The 12,550-nt window shown below is 38.9% G+C and overlaps 1 protein-coding gene across 1 annotated transcript in view; it reads left to right on the top strand.

The window, feature by feature from the left end:
• The window catches only part of gnai2b (guanine nucleotide binding protein (G protein), alpha inhibiting activity polypeptide 2b), an 82,528-nt gene extending 71,707 nt beyond the window's left edge, over window positions 1–10,821 (top strand). Inside the window, exons 6-10 of the mRNA XM_085777179.1 lie at window positions 2,079–2,207; window positions 7,808–7,937; window positions 8,423–8,576; window positions 8,667–8,859; window positions 9,611–10,821. Coding sequence (XP_085633305.1) covers window positions 2,079–2,207; window positions 7,808–7,937; window positions 8,423–8,576; window positions 8,667–8,857 — 604 coding nt within the window. The 3' untranslated portion in view covers window positions 8,858–8,859; window positions 9,611–10,821. The remainder of the gene's footprint in view (window positions 1–2,078; window positions 2,208–7,807; window positions 7,938–8,422; window positions 8,577–8,666; window positions 8,860–9,610) is intronic.
• Window positions 10,822–12,550: the final 1,729 nt, after the last annotated feature.

Below are 12,550 nucleotides of genomic sequence, written 5' to 3'. Positions count from 1 at the left end.
CAATGGTTTTCTTTTGTCTGGGAGACAAAGAAGCCATGCGGTCTTGTCCTCCATTTTGACTGGGCTGAGTCCCAACACTGGAGTGATGATGAAAAATGAATCCCCAAGAAACTCCATTTGAGCCTTACACCGGTGTGTTGCCTGCATGCGAGGCAGGAGATGTAATATGAAGAGAACAGAAAGGGACAAAGTGAAACTCAGCAAGCCCACCTGAAAGCAGCAAGCTGAAAATAATTAACCTCAGGAAATTCAAGACATCTCAAACGGGCAAATCATTCCTTAACAAATGTTTCGTTTTTTTTTTAAGGTAGCAGATGAGCAGATTTTGTAGATAGTAGCAGTGAGTGCAGATGACTACCTACAGTATCTTGTTGTATGCATGGCTGCCTCAGTTTTCAGTAATGGCATTAGTACAGACAAATGATAATGTGAATGGGCTGCATAGATAACAGCCATGTTTCCATCACCAGAGCCAATATACAATATCACTCTCTACTAGAGACCTGATCAACAATGAGCTATTGAAACCCTCACAACAACGAAATCATCATGTAACCATGGTGACGGTGCAATAAACGTCGCCTAAGGTGATTAGAGAAGATAACTCGTCATTTTTATAGCAAGAATGTATCAATGACATGATGTGAAAACAGCGTGACCATTAATTGTACCCACTGTGCACTGTTTACTCAGCACCAAATGACAGAGAGACACAGTTAGCAACTAGCTGGTGCAGCATTTAAAGGGATAGTTAAACATTTTGGCAAATTGGCCCATTGCCATAACCCCTATAGTCATAGCAGTAGGTTTGTTACCTTTATTTGTCGGTGCAAGCTATTTTTAGAACAGCGGAGCAGAACCGCAAGCTGCTCAGAGCTACGCTACAGAGGCTCATGGGATTTCTTGGTTTCCCTCATCAAACCTATCAAATACACAATCCAACAACGCCAAAACGCTCTCATGGACAAGTTGTGACCTGCACATTCACCACGCTGTGAGATAATAACGGAACGTTGCGAGACGGAGTTGTTCTAGAGGGAAATTCCTGCAAAACCGCTGATGCACATTCCCATCGGGGGAAGTTTGCATTTGCCTTGAAAACAACTCCATCTCGTAACGTTCCATTATTATCTCATAGCGTGGTGAATGTGCAGATGACAACTTGTCCATGAGAGCGTTTTGGAGTTGTTGGATTGTGTATTTAATGAGTTTGTTGAGGGAAACCAAGAAATCGCATTATCCTCCGTAGCATAGCTCTGAGCAGCTAGGGGTTCTGCCCCGCCGTTCTAAAAACAGCTTGCACCGACAAAAAAAGGTAACAAACCTACTCTGGCAATGGGCCAATTTGCCAAAATGTTGAACTATACCTTTAACAATCATATGTTCCTTCAGGAGTCGGTGGTGGAGGCCAAACAGAGCTAAAAATGGGAAACTGTTTGACTTGCGTTCACTAAGTGGCCATGGATACCAGGTGTTAGAAGGTCATAAGATGTCAGTGTTGCATCCATAACCTTTTTTCACTGCCAAATGATGTCTCTCATTACAGGCTTGTTCCTTGGTGACCCCTGGAAGGTCTTGAGGAACTCGGGACATAGCTTAGGAACCATTAATCAGCCTGTGTTCATGGCTGCTGCTGCTGCTGCTGTGTTCATGTATATGTTCATGTCCATCGAACTGATTTCTCTCAACCCCAGTTGCAAGCCGTGGTTTTGAAAGGCGAAAGTCTGACATAATAGATTCTGACCTGCATAATGCATTTGGTTATAACTTGACTAATTACCAAATCCTGCAGAGTGCAATTCCTTTTAAGGCTTGAAAACCAATGAAATGCTTTGTGTGAAGTTTTGCAGTCTCTCGTTTAATGCAGCAGATTAATGACTCAAGGTTCATTCCAGTTCAAAGCAGTTCAGTAAAATGCAGAGTGATTTAGATGGTAATGCACCGCAAGTGCAGCAGTGACCTGTGTGTCCATGTGCTGTGTTGGCCTCTTTGTTTTCACTCACTGTTTTGCAAGTTGAAAATCACACTGATCACTTTCTTTCACTCTGTCTCTGTATCTGCCTCTGTCTCTGTCTCAGTTACCTGAACGACCTGGAGAGGATAGCTAAAACAGATTATATCCCCACCCAGCAGGATGTGCTGCGAACTCGGGTCAAGACCACCGGCATCGTGGAGACTCACTTCACTTTCAAGGAACTGCACTTCAAGTAAGGTCAAAGCGCCCTTGTGTGTCCATAACAAGCCATTCAGCTGTTTGCAACCAATGAGAGTGTCCGGAGAGATTATTTGACATTTAGTAACCTGAGAGGTTACATGACTCCTTTAGTGTTCATGTAGCAACCAAAAACGTAATAACGGCCAATAACGTAATAACAGCCAATAACGTAATAATTTTGGTCATTTCAAATGTAATAAAGCCAATAATGTAATAACGTGCCAATAATGTAATAAAACTTTGGAGCCAATAACGTAATAACTTTTTGCCAATAATGTAATAAGTTATTACATTATTGGCTGTAATAACTGGTGTCGATAATGTAATAATGACTTCAGTTCTTGGAAATAAAAGGTTTTTTTGCAGTTTTTATGCAGTTTGCTAATCAAAAATACGTATAGTGGATGACATAGTCGTCATATTTATTCATCCAAGATATGTACTATCTTTCACCTCTCTCTCTCTCTCTCTCTCTCACTTCTACCATGCTTAATGATATGTTTGCAAACAGAAGAAGTAAGCATTGTAGGCTATCAACAACCTCCAAAACATAACCAAACTTGTGTATTGAATGGTGTCTGCCAGCCAGTTTATGTTTCATGTCATGTATAACTTCCTGCCTCAGACAAACCATGTGAAATGTGATAATCCCAGCATGGCTCGGAGGAGCAATGGAGTTGATTTGGTTTTAACATGCTCTTTCTATTTGAATTTTTTTTCTCAACACGTTGAGCTTAAAGGACAATTCCAGGCGAATTCAACTCAGGGGTGTATTTTCATATCATTTTAGGTCTAAAAGAATGAATCTGAAGATTTTCAGTTTAATCGCTCCTGTTTTGCGGTAGTTGCGTCTGTCCGCACATCGCCACGGCAGCAATGAATGGGAGTGGATGTAAGTTCCGCTGTTTAGGCTGTTTCCAGCCCTCAAAGCCGCAATTTTTTTCCACAGACAGCGTCAGATGGCTACTCAAACATGCACCGAGAAGTTTATTTACTTCAAGCAAGCCGACACGTTTGTAAAACTAGATCTAATTCAAAGTCTCCCGGAGTCTCGCGCGAGACCCAGTTGCCGTGCTCGGTGTGTTCAGGTGCAGTGGGAAAAGCTACCGTTTGCGTCATAAACACAGGAATATCAACTCTTTACTTGCGTCAAGTAAAAAAAACTTCTCGGCGCATCTTTGAGTAGCCATCTGACACTGTCTGTGGAAAAAAATGTACACTTCAAGCAAGTAAAGAGTTGATATTCCTGTGTTTATGACACAAGCGGTAGCTCCTACTGCGCCTGAATACACCAGCACTGCAACTTCGGGCTCGCGCGAGACTCCGGGAGACTTTCAATTAGATCAACTTTTACAAACATGTCGGCTTGCTTGAAGTAAATAAACTTCTCGGTGCATGTTTGAGTAGCCATCTGATGCTGTCTGTGGAAAAAAAATGCGGCTTTGAGGGCTGGAAACAGCCTAAACAGCGGAACTTACATCCACTCCCATTCATTGCTGCCGTGGCGATGCGCGGACAGACGCAACTACCGCAAAACAGGAGCGATTAAACTGAAAATCTTCAGATTCATTCTTTTAGACCTAAAATGATATGAAAATACACCCCTGAGTTGAATTCGCCTGGAATTGTCCTTTAAAGGTCCTGTGTTGGATAAAGTGACATTTTGATGGGTTTTTTTGTTTTTTACAGTGATAGTAAAGCAACATAGGTTCTATATTTATACTGTGAAAGTATAAAGGTAGTTTTTTCATTCACAAATGTAAAAAAAAACAAAAAAAACTACCTTTATACTGTATGGAGCAATACAAACATCTACCTTTAGACTTTCACAGTATTAATATAGAACCTAAAGCTGCTTTATCATCACTGTAGAAAAAACAAAAAACATTGAAATGTCACTTTATCCAAATGGGACCTTTAAGCTCAACGTTTTGATGTAGTTTTTAATTTTCAAACATGAAAATCAAAGTTAGACGTATGAAACCTGCAGAGATTTCATTTTAGATCTCCAACAGCTGGTTTCAGTAGTGAGCTATTTGTTGATTGGTGCTGTGAAAGAAAACATTTCTTTGAGAAAGAGATTTCTGAATGTGTACAATTGTGCTGCCACTTCATTTGGAACTTCATTTGGGTGTTCTGGAGATAACGCTAACCATCAAGTTGGACATATGATGGCTAAATATGTTAATAAAAAAAAAATCAATGGTAAAATCAAATCAACGCCATTGCTCCTCCGAGCCATGCTGGGATTATCACATTGAACATTACCTATTCCCAATGGTTTGTCTGAGGCAGGAAGTTATACATGACTGAAACATAAACTGGCTGGCAGACACCATTCAATACACAAGTTTGGTTATGTTTTGGAGGTTGTTGATAGCCTACAATGCTTACTTCTTCTGTTTGCAAACATATCATTAAGCATGGTAGAAGTGTGAGAGAGAGAGAGAGAGAGAGAGAGAGAGAGAGAGAGAGAGGGGAATGTGCATCCACTATACCTATTTTTGATTTGCAAACTGCACAAAACTGCCTTTTATTTCCAAGAACTGCAGTCATATTTATGTATCATTACATTATCGGCACCAGTTATTACATTGTCAAAGGTTTTTTTAATACTAGGCCAATAACGTAATAACCAGCCAATAATGTAATAACTTATTACATTATTGGCAAAATGTTATTACGTTATTGGCTCAAAAGTTTTATTACATTATTGGCACGTTATTACATTATTGGCTTTATTACATTTGAAATGGCCAAAATTATTACGTTATTGGCTGTTATTACGTTATTGGCCGTTATTACGTTTTTGGTAACTGTCCACACAACAGCACATGAACAGAAAGAGTAGAGTAAAATGTAACTGTCCTTGCTATTAAAGTAGCAGTGTGGATATCGTTATATCAGCACAGTTGTTTTCATTGGATTAGGTCCCATCAGTGGAGGCAGTGTCCAGCCTCCTCTGCACCTGCTTTGAACACTAAACAATAGCATATAGCTATATACATAGTGCACACCGCGGTTGCTAGACTTAGTTGTGGTCCCTACATTAAAAGCATGAGGGGCGACTGAACCTGCTGCCATAAAAAGTACATCTCTATTACACAGACACCAAATTATACTAGTAATTAAAAGGCTAATTATCACAATTGCACCGAGAGCTGAATAAATAAATCAGACCCACCCACTCCTCACTTGTTCAATAAAACTAGAGCTTTCTTTAATGTTAATGTTTCAGTGTGTCCTCAGTGGCACAGCACTGTAGATCTTACATAAAATATGCTCTGACCCAGTCTGAGCACTCATGTGTGGGACAGTAATGGATGTATAGATATAACTCTCGACAGAGGTGAACATGTGATATCAGGACCTACATGGAATATGTAAAAAAAAATCTATTATGTAAAAGTGCAGTAAGGAAAGATATGAAGGTATGTTTATGGAGCAGTGTATGAAATACTCAACCCTTGTGTTTTATAAGGGTTGAGCCAAAGAGATCAGACTAATAATAATAATAATATATATAAAAAAAGGCAGCAACAGCCACATGGCTCTGGTGTGACCTGTTTCCTGATAAACTCTCTGATATTTACCTTCTGTCACTGCCTCAATATTTGGCCTGAATAATACATGCAGGCAATCAATAAGAAGAAAGTCACATTTTTATAATTCGGCCCGGTTTGCCATAATAAGTATGAAAAGAAAATACGTATAGATACAGAGAAATGTCATCTTTTGACAGTGGTTTTCATTTCGATGCGTCAGAGCGGTGCTTGGTGGGCGTCGGCCGACCTAAACAGACTGTGCTCTCTCCAAAAAAAAAATTAAATAAAATAAGCCTGGTGTATCTGTGGTCTGAACATGGCAGCTGTCCTGGATGTTGTAGACTATTATCACTTCTGCGGGGTTTTTGCTCACACCTCTCTAACAGCTTCGATCACAGCACTTCAGCTTAGCCGGGGCCTTTGCTCTGGATGTATTCTGCCTGGTGTGGCCCGCTATGACCTTGCGATCTTTTATCAGCTTTCTTTTTTTTTTTGTGAACAATTATTTTATTTTACATTCATTGATACAAAGCACAATAAACATTTTAAATAAACATAAAAATTGACAATATAATAAATAATCCCATCCCATCCCAGCCACCCACCCCTCCCCTCCCTCCCTCACCCCCTCCCTACACTCCCTTCCCACCCTCCCCCCTTCCTGTGGCGACCTCATTGGGCAAGGTTAAGACGTTCAACATTAGTCTTAAAGCACATGGTACACAGTATAATACAAACAGCATACACCTGGCAACTATGCAACCCAATCATCCCAGCCTCACCAACACAGCCATACATACAGTCAAAAAAAAAAAAAAAAAAAAAAATTCCAGCTTGGAAGTTAGGAGTTCTATAATGTTACAGCTTCCTAAAAACAACCATCAAATCAAAAGTACAGAGTGACATCACATAGGCATAGTTTACAGCTGCTAACAGAGAGATACAGAGAGAAACAAGGCAAAAGAAAAAGAACAAAACAACAACAAATAACACAACCACAACAACAACAACAAAAAAACAAAAATAGAAATAGATGGTAGCACCTACAGAGCCAACTCTTTCAGTTTTTTGATAGACTGTAACCATGAATCAAGAACTCTCGAGCCGGCACCATGAATTCTTGCCACTGACAATTCCATATGTAAAATTTCCATCCACATGTTAGACCAATGACTCAATGATGTATCATGCGGTGGCTTCCAACGAAGTGCAAGTATCTTTTTCGCTGCAGTTATGGCTTTTTCTCTTATTAAAAGATTCAGTGAGGAATCATCACTTATTAGGAGTACCCTGGGAAGGCATGGAATTGTCTCCCCCATAATCTTGGATAAGTGCATACAGACTTTTTCCCAAAATGTTTTAACAGGTCTACATTGCCAGTACATATGATAGAATGAGCCTGTAGAGTCCTGTGAACAGAGGGTACAGAGTGGGGAGTCAATTTTCTTCATTGCATGTTGTTTTTTGGGTGTCAGGTAACTACGGTGTAAAAGAAAATTAAAATGAATAAGCTGATGGTTTGGGTTTCTTGAAGACATGTTGATGTTAGAAAAAAATGAGCTTCCAGGGCAAATCATTTAGAGATAGATCTTTCTGCCAGCTACTTTGCAGCACAAGTGGTCGGTATGTTGACATCAAAAAACATTTATATAAAGATGAAACCAGACCAATGTTTTTTTTTTAGCTATAATGGAATGTATGGGTAGTGTTTCCAATTTGCTATTCCAGGGTACCCCGTATGCTTTCATTGAGGATCTTTTATCAGCTTTCTGATGGACGCCCCTCCGCCCCTCCGCCCCCTCGCCACCAATTTTTTTGGTTCTGTGAGTGGCCTCATGAAAACTTAATGCACGTCCAGGGATGATGTGTCACCTTTAACTTTCTCCTTCCCTCTGCACTGTCGTTCCTCCCGAAGCGTCCTCTTCGACACCCTGTTCACCTTACTGTCTTTCATTGTGACCTCCTTCCACCCCTACTTGTGCACACACACACACACACACACACTGATACACACACTGTGACTCCTGTCCCTCATCTCCCTTTGCAGAATGTTTGATGTAGGGGGCCAACGCTCGGAGAGAAAGAAGTGGATTCACTGTTTTGAAGGAGTCACGGCCATCATCTTCTGTGTTGCACTGAGCGCTTACGACCTGGTGCTGGCTGAGGATGAGGAGATGGTGAGGAGAAATCCATCCCCTGATGCCTTTGCCTTCATTAGCATGGATGAATTTGATAAGCTGCGTAAATCTGCTCCTCTGCTCATTTGCAGTATGAGGTTTGTTTAGATTGTACGGCATTAGAAGGCAGTTTAACATCACTCATCGCTTCTTATTATGGCTTAATGGTGCTGAGCTCCAGGTGGTAAAATTGACTCATTGGAGTTTAATGATACATCTACAGCTGAACCAATGGAGAGCAATTATATATAAATAGTCCTTATAGCTAATTCTTCAAGTGATTTGAACCGTGGGACCTCAATTTCTTGAATTTCTTATCAATTTAACAAGAGTGCTCAAGAGAGACGGGAGCAAACCACGCTCTAAGGAACACACTGGTTACTCCTCACATTTAAAATGCTACACAACATTGTCCCCTGGTGGCAGCTCTGTTGTGTTGTTGTGCTGCAGGCCGTTTGTCATGACCACTCTTGACTCCTCTCTAGAATCGAATGCATGAGAGCATGAAGCTGTTCGACTCCATCTGCAACAACAAGTGGTTCACCGAGACCTCCATCATCCTCTTCCTCAACAAGAAGGATCTCTTTGAGGAGAAGATCACACGCAGTCCCCTATCCATCTGCTTCCCCGAGTACACAGGTATGGAGGGAGAGTCGGCGTTGTACTGGCTCAAATCACAATTTAAGAAAATGTAACACATTTTCTAACACCACCTGCTCATCTCACCAGGAGCCAACAAGTTTGACGAAGCAGCCAGTTACATTCAGACCAAGTTCGAGGACCTGAACAAGAAGAAGGACACCAAGGAGATCTACACCCACTTCACCTGTGCCACCGACACCAAGAACGTGCAGTTTGTCTTTGACGCCGTCACTGACGTCATCATTAAGAACAACCTGAAAGACTGCGGTCTTTTCTAAAGGTAGGACAGAGGAAAGATGGCCGAGTATAATAGAATCTCATAGAACCTATGACTTGTATTTTCTTTAAGTGATGTATTGATTTTACCCAATGATTGTACAGTTGTTCATTCATAAATAATATATGTAATAGTCCACAATGCACACTTCAATCTGGAGATGAAACAATGAATCTATTAGTTCACGGACTAAAAATTAATTGGTACCAATTTTTCACATTTCTTTTTCAAATTTCAAATTGTTGGTGAAAGGCAAACCAAGTTATGTTGAGCTGTGGAAAATGCTAATGGACATTTTAATTGTATTCTGACATTTTAAATAAGTAGGCTAATTGATTTATCAAGAAATTGATTCATCAATAATGTAATTAGAAACTCTAGCTGCTTTATTTTGGGTGGTTGGCAAATTTTAATTACTGCATCAATTTCTGGTAGGTTTATACATAGATGGTGAACAGGCAGAAATAATGCACTGTGGTCATGGTTACTTATCTTTTTGGTGCAACCTGACGGGACACATTAACTCTCAGGTTTTGTGAACGCTAAAGTCAGATCTTCAGGTCAGATTCAGTTGTACGATGCACTTTCTAATTGTCCTTGTCTGTCAATTACATAAATGACATTTTGAATAAATTCCACTGTTTCATGGTGGGTCAGCATGTCAGACTTAACTGTCAGATTATGAATGGGACTACTTTTTGAGCTCCAAGCGTGTCCCTGGCTCTAACTGTTTGTCATCTTTCTCTTCATGTAGGACGATGCCTGACGCACACAGACTGCATGAGAGACTGCAACAGCCATGTGATGATTACTGCTTTTCATAATGAAAACCATAACAGACTTGATTCCTAGGGGGGAAACCTCAAAGAACTTAAACAATCACTGATTTGCAACCATCACGTTCTCTGTCTAATGTGTTGTTATTATTATTTTATTTTTTTTATACATATATTTCCTACTGCGCTTAATCAGGGGTTCTCGTATTCATCCTGAGTTCCAATTAAACACTGGGCACATAGATATTTCACCTAGAACCCCCTCACTGGAAATCAACCACTAACAGTTCAGGCACTCACCTGAGAAATGGCTGTTTTTTTAATTAGAAGTAGAACATAAATGATATTAGCTGACTGGTTGAAGTGGAAAATGACTGTTGGAGGTAAAACTTATAATAATAACATTATCTTATCATGCCACATGGCAAATAAAAATACAGTAAAAATTAAAGTACTGTTCTTCCTCTATAAGCCTTTAAGGACCAGATAGGAAACCATTTCAAATTGTAAAGGCTAGTTGCTTTGTATTCAGATTTGTGTTTGAGGTTTTTTTTTTTAGGTATTTGTTTCCCTTTCCTTTTGTTTTTGAGGTTTAATAAGAGGATACAGTACAAAAACAAGTTTTTATAAAACTCAAATTAACTTATGTTAACTAATGTTGGCATTTTATGAACCTTTTGACTGCACAGAGCTTATTTTTTAGAAGAAAACAAACTAGCATGGAGAATGGAGATGGATTAAGGGAAAATGTTTTTTGTACAATGTTTACACAGAATCAATATTCAAAGTTGTATTATAGTGCATTGTTCTGCATGACTGTCCATAGATTAGCCTGTACCCCCCCACAAACTGAATAACATTCCTTAAGTAACTTCTTAAAAGAAACAAAAGAGAAATGGTTGTGTCACTTTTAAGATATCTGCAAGATTTTTAAGTGGTCATGTCTGTTCCTAACATGGATTGTTCTGTACTATTTGTTTCATTCCAAGTCTTTCTCCATATGTTTGTGCCTTGATATCTGTTTACACTTGTTCTTTAGAGACATGCTATCTTCATAGTGTGAATTAGGGCTATTTCTACTCCACTTCAGTTCACATAACCAATGATTTAAGATGCACCACGCCACTGAGACAAATGGATGATGGTCGTTCATTAATAATGTTCAATGTAAATAAAAGTTTGGTCACATTACCTTTTATTCTGTGGTGTGATGTGTCACGAGAAAATGTGCAAACACTATATAAATCTGTTCCTAAACTGTACTGAGGACCAACAAAAAAATACAATTGATAGAATAGAAATAGAAATGTATGATGAGTCAATCCTCCAGTCTGTGTGTTCAGTGTCCTTAGGCAAGATACGAGCCCCAGTCTGTTCCATGTACAAGGTGTGATGCATGAATGTGTGGCAGCGTTGAGTCTGAGTGGCCTTGAACACAAGAAAAGCACAATCCATGAGTGCAGTGCATGAGAATGCACAAGTGTGGTGTGTTCACTCAAAACCCACACATATCCTGATATTCTCTCTGAGATCTATAGGAAATAGATGTATACTTGGCCATTTCCACTATAACCCTTTTTACTTTCACACTCCTGTATATTTATTTGATATACAGGTACATCTCAATAGGCCTGAATGAGAATATGATGGAGGTCATGACAGTGGAGCTTCTGAACCAGACAGAGACCATTTAAAGGCTCAGGAAACCTTTGTAGGTGTTTAGAGTTAATCAGATGATCAAGGTTTGACATCATTAGGTTACAATAGTCAACTTTTTATTCAAATTAGGCTATTGATTTACAGAATTTGGGAGTTTTCATTTAATGTAAGCCATAATCATTACATTTAAAATAAATAAAGACATTGAATATTTTAGTCTATGTGTCATGAATGTATATTATATGTTTGCATATGTATATTGTATTATTATTATTACTATTTTTATTGTTCTTTTGAGGTACTGTGCCTAACAACATCTGGCAGGGGGACTGCCAATGTAAATCAGCCCAGGCTGCAATTGGGTGCAGCCACATCCCTTCCTCTTTAGAAGGGAATGCTTAATACTGTACACAGTCCTCCAGAAAATAAATTAATTGAATTAAATTTAATTGCAATGAGTTTCACTATTTGAATTGAACTACTGAAATATATTCACTTTTCCATGATATTCTATTTGATTGAGATGCACCTGTATTTACCAGCACTGATTAGACTGAGACTAAAAAGATGATAAGATTAAAAATAAATTCCAACAAAACTGATGACAATCATCTGGTGTTTTATTGCATGACTACCAAATAAGGTAAAATTATCATTATATTATTAGTATTTCATTAAAAGGATGATAACCATGGGACTAAACCAGCTCCATCCCTATATCCTTCATTGTATCAACATGCTGAAATGCTGTTGATACAGACATAAGACTTTTTATTGATCCCACTTGCAACAGTAGCATAGAAGTACTGGACATGTAAAGTAATAGTAACTTTACTATGTACAAAAATATAAATAAATAAATATATAAAACAAAATATGTACACAATATTATTTAAGAAAAAACTATATATAGTTACATGTTGTTTGGTCAGAGATATTGCACAGTGTAGGTGGACAAGAGTACAATTAAGTGTACAGCATGTATGAACTGAGCAAGGTACAAATACACAAGGATAAATTATACAGGAGAGAAAAACTTTATCAATAAAACCGGGTGAGGATTTTGACTTTGGCCTGTAGGCTAATGGATTTTTTTTTATTTTTTTTGACATCTTAGAATTGGGGATTTAGCTCTAGTAAAGGCCATGGGCACTTCTCTCCCCATTGAATTACAATACAAAGTGTAATCAACATCCAAAGAGGTGAGGTGAGGAGGTGTAGTCATGCAGGCTTTGCTCATCTCCAAATGAAATGAATCT

This window comes from Trachurus japonicus, chromosome 5 (genome assembly GCF_045865225.1).
Source record: "Trachurus japonicus isolate A0001 chromosome 5, Traja_1.0".
In the NCBI taxonomy this organism is placed as follows: Eukaryota; Metazoa; Chordata; class Actinopteri; order Carangiformes; family Carangidae; genus Trachurus; species Trachurus japonicus.
Note: the sequence above shows the minus strand (reverse complement) of the source record. Positions and strands in the feature narration are given on the sequence as shown.